General features: G+C 40.1%; 1 protein-coding gene across 1 annotated transcript; it reads left to right on the top strand.

Moving 5' to 3' along the window:
• The first annotated feature begins 463 nt into the window (after nucleotides 1–463).
• Nucleotides 464–2752, top strand: LOC145464084 (uncharacterized). The gene is made up of 2 exons (XM_081447900.1): nucleotides 464–2283; nucleotides 2479–2752. The coding sequence occupies exons 1-2, from the start codon at nucleotides 2249–2251 to the stop codon at nucleotides 2750–2752; spliced, it is 309 nt and encodes a 102-aa protein (XP_081304026.1). The 5' UTR covers nucleotides 464–2248.
• The last annotated feature ends 3211 nt before the right edge of the window (nucleotides 2753–5963 follow it).

Raw genomic sequence — 5963 nt, 5'->3', positions numbered from 1 at the left:
TAAGAGCAATAAATAGTACTTATTTGGAGTATTATTTTGAAGGTTACTCCATTTTAGGGTAATCCATTTGGGTAGTCCATGGACTGGGGGTCAGTGTTTTGTCCATCACCTTTTCTGAGAGTGTCGAGAATCGGAAGACAGTCACGAAAAATCGATTTTTCTTTTATTTCGCCAAAACGTACCTCTGGGTGAACTTATTCATGGCAAAGTAGTTTAAAGTTCCAACGATTTATTTTACGGCCAAAATTTAAGAAAGTTCGAAATTTGCATATAATGGCAGTTTTCGCGGCTTAAAATGTTCACAATTTCACGCTTATTTACGAAAACAGCGGGGGCGTAAAAACGATCGTATGAAAACAAAACTTGGCAAAAATATTATTTCATTCTTATACTTTAAAATCGTGTAATAAGTTTCTTGAAGTTTTGTTTGTAGCTTTTAACGAAGGGTATTTGTACAGCCGCCATTTGTGTCTCTTGACAAGTAACAAATAAAGGCCAACTTTGACTAGTATAAATGGCCTCTGGTATATATCATTTGGTCAAAATATCTACATTTTAGGAAACCTTGCTTATTGTTTTTTTCACCCAAAAAGTTATAGCTCTGGGAATTAAAATGTTCTCCGTCAGCAAAATAAAATGTTACGGCATGTAAGCGAGTTCAATTTTATGCATATCACAAGGTTATTCTTTGGAAGTCAACGGTTTAAAACAGGAAACAACGACTCACCGTTACTTAAGTTCCTTCTGCTGCTATAAAAACGATTTTAACTTCCCAGTGTCCTTGTGAGCTATTCTGTAAAATATTTCCAGTAAAACAGCGAGCATAAACGGCCATAAAATTCGACAAGGTCGACAATGTTTATATTTGAGATGATTCACTGAGTGGCACACACAGTCCTGACCGTTTTCATCGTCTTGCTCAGTCGAGAGTCCTTTAAAAGCCGAGAATATACGCTTCAAACCGTAGTAAGTTAGTTTTTCATATCCATATGCCTCATGTCGACTCAGGAGTAATTGTTTTGTTTACTACTTTCTCTACCACTTTCCCGTGCTAATTTGTATAAGATTTCCTTCTCCTAATTTTCTTGTGGAAGAATTTTTCCGTAATTAGTCACACCCCCTTTTAAAAATGAAATGGTCAGCAACTTGGACTGCAAGTACAGGTAAATAAATCCGCACAAATTAAAGAAAATAATCATAAGAGGCATACATATAAGTAATTTTTTAAGTAATCATTTAAGAGGCCCTGCGCCTAAGAAACGACCGATGATTTCCGGCTAAAAAATAAAATCGGCCGATTTTTATCTCCCAAGTAGATGTTTTTTCCGTCTTATAGCAGCAAAATCAGGCCGAAAATAAGCCCCCGCAAAAAACGATTCAGAAATCATTATCGCAACGCAAATTAATGAGAAAACTACACAGCGTTGAAGAAAAAGGCCTTTTAATGCAATATCAATCGATAAACATCGAAAGACTGCCGACGCGAATAAAAAATAAAGTTTCAAATATTGCATACTAAATTAGATGGAGCGTTGGAACTGATTTTAAAATAATTATTTCTCAAAAGCCCAACGCTTTTAAAAGCAATCACAGTGATGAATCAGACATTGGAGGGATATACATCACGTTTCTGGAAAAACATTTTTCGGTCAAAGTATATTGACCTTGTACAAAGCGTTCAAAGTTACCGTGTTTACCGTTATCCTGCTACTTCGGCGAAACACTTCTCTTTTGCCAATACGGCCGTGGATAGCGTGGTAAACGCCACTTTAAACCTTGCTAGGAATTCAAAGACCATCCTAAGAAGAGAAAGGAAGATGAAAAATACGCAGAAAAAGAAAATAACTCGAAATTACCATCTGCTAACGAAAGTTGAATCTGGAAAATGTCGTCGCGTGACAGCGGCCATTGACGTCATTAGAGACCTTAAGCAAACACTGGAGGCGGCGAGGTGGACGCCAACCGGAAGTAAAATTTCCCGCTCTCGACCTAATTAGCATAAGCACGTGGAGTGTTGCCCGCGTCTTCCAACAGTGGCGGCGGCGAGAAAGGTAGGTTTGGCCGCCTCGAGAGACGGTCGCTTTATTTTCCCATTTGTAGCACCTAAAATACACAGAAACTCTTTTATAAAGTTAAAAAATGTTTTTTGACACCTCTCTTTGTATTTTTTTTTTGCAAATATTTGATATTTCGTTTGCTTTACAGCGAAAATCTCACTTCACATTGGAGGTGTGAGTGAAGAAGAAAGATGGCAAGCGAAGGAGAGAAAAGCAAAAGAAATGGGTGAGTTTCCTGGATTCACATTGTTCGGAGTGACGTTCACGTCTTGTAGACTTTAAAACTTTAGATTGCAAGTACTTGCTGGTACAAAATGCTATTTTGTTCTTCCAATTTGTCTCCAGAACTTTGGAATATTTCCGAAAGGTGAATCGATAGACAGGACCTGTTTTTAATAAGCTTTTGTTTTCTCTCTGCTAGCTCGATCATGGAATGGACAGAAGCACACGATTTGATTCTAGCGAAAGAAGTCAGAGCTTCAGAACCATGGATCCTCAAACCAAGGACTGTAGATCGAGGAAAAGTATGGAATGCCATCACGGATCGTCTGAATGACGAAACCTCCGTGAAGTTTCAGGTGAAGCGGAAAAACGTAAAGGAACATTTCAAACTACTACTGGACAAATTCAAGGCGAAACTGAGTGGAGTTGACATCGAAGATAGCGAGATGGATATTCTGATGGAAGAAATATGAGGAAAATGGGAGGAGGCAGAGGCCAGTGACCTTGGTTGCACTAGTAAAGAAAAGGCTGATTCAGTCTTCGTAAGGAAAGTAAAGATTTTTCGACGTGTGTAGATCCCTCAGCAACAGAAATTCATCCTCGTCTATGATGTCCTCAAAGCATGCAACAGCTAGAAGGTCTCGGACTTCTCGAAAAGTTGCCATTATGCTCGTAAAATCCACGAACAAAGTCAAATTGGACCACTGAAAACGAAAGCAAAACAGCCGTTGCTCGCCGCCGCTTCTACGAAAGCTTAATATTCTAATTTCGCGCCAAGAGGAGGCGGTCTCAACCCAACTCCCGCGCGGCCATCGCCGCCTCCACCTAACCGCCTCAAGTGTTTGCTTAAGGTCTCTATTTGTCTAAACAGCGACGGAATCCAAACGAATGCACAAATAGGAAAACAACTTTTTCCCAGCCGGGAAACGTTCAGTGGAACAATGTTATGTTATTTTTCACAAATGATGGTGACTCAAAAAGAAAAACTTCCCCAACCGCCACACCGTTTTGGCCGCAGCGTGATCTGAGCTATGGAGTCACAAATGGACGCTTCTGGCCAGCGGTCTATTGAGGCCGAAAATACCTCGAGATTTGCTCAAGTTCTTTTGATCGATTTTCACCTTTAAAACGCGAGCTTTAATAAAAATAAATACTATTACTGTCTAAAACTGGTTCCGTTTAATTTGATATTTTAATTTGTTACGTAGCATTAAAGGAGCATTACAAATGACTACGATCCCTTGCCGCTAACTGCCCGAAGGACATTGCAGACTCGTTTTCCCACGCACTTGCGACATGACGTGACAAATGACGTCAATGGCCGCTGTCACGCGACGACATTTTCCAGATTCAACTTTCGTTAGCAGATGGTAATTTCGAGTTATTTTCGTTTTCTGCGTATTTTTCATCTTCCTTTCTCTTTTAATGCTACGTCCTTCTACTTAGCATGGTGATTGAATGCCTAGCAAGGTTTAAAGTAGCGTTTACCACGCTATCCACGGCCGTATTGGCAAAAGAGAAGCGTTTCGCCGAAGTAGTAAGATAACGGTAAACAAGGTAACTTTGAACGCTTTGTACAAGGTCAATATACTTTGGCCGAAAAATGTTTTTCCAGAAACGTGATGTATATCCCTCCAATGTCTGATTCATCACTGTGATTGCTTTCAAAAGCGTTGGACTTTTGAGAAATAATTATTTTAAAATCAGCTCCAACGCTCCATCTAATTTAGTATGCAATATTTGAAACTTCATTTTTTTATTCGCTTCGGCAATTTTTCAATGTTTATCGAATGATATTGCATTAAAAGGCCTTTTTCTTCAACGCTGTGTAGTTTTCTCATTATTTTGCGTTGCGATAGTGATTTCTGAATCGTTTTTTGCGGGGGCTTATTTTCGGCCTGATTTTGCTGCTATAAGACGGAAAAAGTTTGCGGCTCGATATTTTTGATTTAAAGCGAAACTGAAACAAAAGAAATTCGTTTTTAAATAGTATTTGGTAACATCTACTTGGGAGATAAAAATCGGTCGATTTTATTTTTTAGCCGGAAATCATCGGTCGTTTCTTAGGCGCAGGGCCTCTTAATTTGTAATTTTCTGTAGTGAGACAAGCAAAGCCTATAATGTTACCTTTTCTAGATCCGCCGATACGCGGAAAATAAGTTTAAAAATAAAATTCATTAATGAGATTCTCTGAAGCACATGAACAAAGGCGCCGCTCTCTGCTCGATGATAAATACGAGATAAACAAATCGTTTTCTTCCAATGTCAAAACTAAACGCCGCCATTTTGATCAAGAATATCCTAGGCGTTTCAAACCGCGCCCTGTTAACAGAGAGAAATTTCATTCAATCTCGTGCCAAAGCCTTGCCGGCTAAGAGGAGCAAAAAGGGCTATGGCGACGAGAATGGGCGAATTTGTGATTGCAGATGTTTCTTTTATTTGTCGGGATTAATCTACAGAATAAATTCGGCAACAGATGGAGATTTCAGTGGAACGGTAATATCTTATGCCTTTGGCTTTGGCTCTGATCTTTAGTACCATTTGGCTATGTCGTCATTTCGCAATTTCGTGTTTTAAACACGCCCACGTCAGAAGGCTGTTTTGGCCGTGCCAAGATGGCCGTCAATTTTGGGCTCAACCAGCCAACTTCGAACGGCTGAAAAAGCAGTTTTCGCTTACCGTACACGAAAAAAAAGTGGGCAGTGTTTCCAAGTAAGGTTCAAACTTTACTTAGATACGAAAATTTCGTTTCAGTGGCATTAGCGTTGTTATATTAAAATAATAGTCAATCCGCGACATCAGATGTCCTTCTTGTCTGGAATCGAACCCTCGGGAAACTGAGACAGCTGACACTTCAGACAAGGAATTAGTTATTTACATTCGATCCTAGCTGGCAAAAAATTCGCTCTTCTCCCGCAAAGGCTTCTCTGAGTTTTGACGAGATTCTAGCTCTGAGTTCTGTACTAAAGCTTAAGAAGAATCGAAGAATCTTCACAGTATGTGTTCTATTAATAACAAAAAGAAAGAACAGCTACTGCACAGGGGACCCGAACGCTAAATCAGCAGTAAAACTGAATGAACTGTGATTTACCTGTGTTGTGTGTTCCTGTGTCTTTTTGAGTCGTTAAAAGCAGGGATTTGGATGAAGCGAAGGCGGGTTACATTAAGCAGCGACGTTTTTGAGACGCGGACGGCAACCGGAAGAGGAATAGGATCAAGTGGAAAGTTTTCGTGTTTGTATTTTAAACCAAACTGTGCTGACCAAAACGTTGCAGTGAACACCTGGAACGAGAACTTTCACTGACTTCCGGTAAGCGTCTGCGTCTCAAAAGCGTCGCTGTTTAAGTTCGCTACCTTCAAATCCCTTCTAAACGACTCAAAAAGACGACTCAAAACGACACGGGAACACAGGTAAATAACAGTACATTTAGTTTTATTGCTGATATAGTGTTCGGGTCCCATGTGCAGTAGCTGTTTTTTCTTTTTGCGTTCGACGAAGTGGAACGCAAACCTAATTTTGACCTGTGGCTTTCCAGAGTTGGCTTTCCAGAGTTGGTTTTCCTGTGCACGGTTCTAGGCCGAAAACACCACATTCCTGTAAGGACACCAAAATGGCCGCCCCGCTTGATTTTTGCAGGGGCATGTCACGGCCAGTAAACTGGTACCGTTTAATGCTAAGACATG

Source organism: Orbicella franksi, chromosome 12 (assembly GCF_964199315.1).
Source record: "Orbicella franksi chromosome 12, jaOrbFran1.1, whole genome shotgun sequence".
In the NCBI taxonomy this organism is placed as follows: domain Eukaryota; kingdom Metazoa; phylum Cnidaria; class Anthozoa; order Scleractinia; family Merulinidae; genus Orbicella; species Orbicella franksi.
This window is presented reverse-complemented; position numbering and strand designations above follow the sequence as displayed.

Bases quoted from the DNA above. Each gene is read 5' to 3' on its own strand.
- LOC145464084 (XM_081447900.1), top strand. From the start codon at position 2,249: ATGGCAAGCGAAGGAGAGAAAAGCAAAAGAAATGG. The intron at 2,284-2,478 runs GTGAGTTTCCTG...TCTCTCTGCTAG, and splicing joins GAGAAAAGCAAAAGAAATGG to CTCGATCATGGAATGGACAG.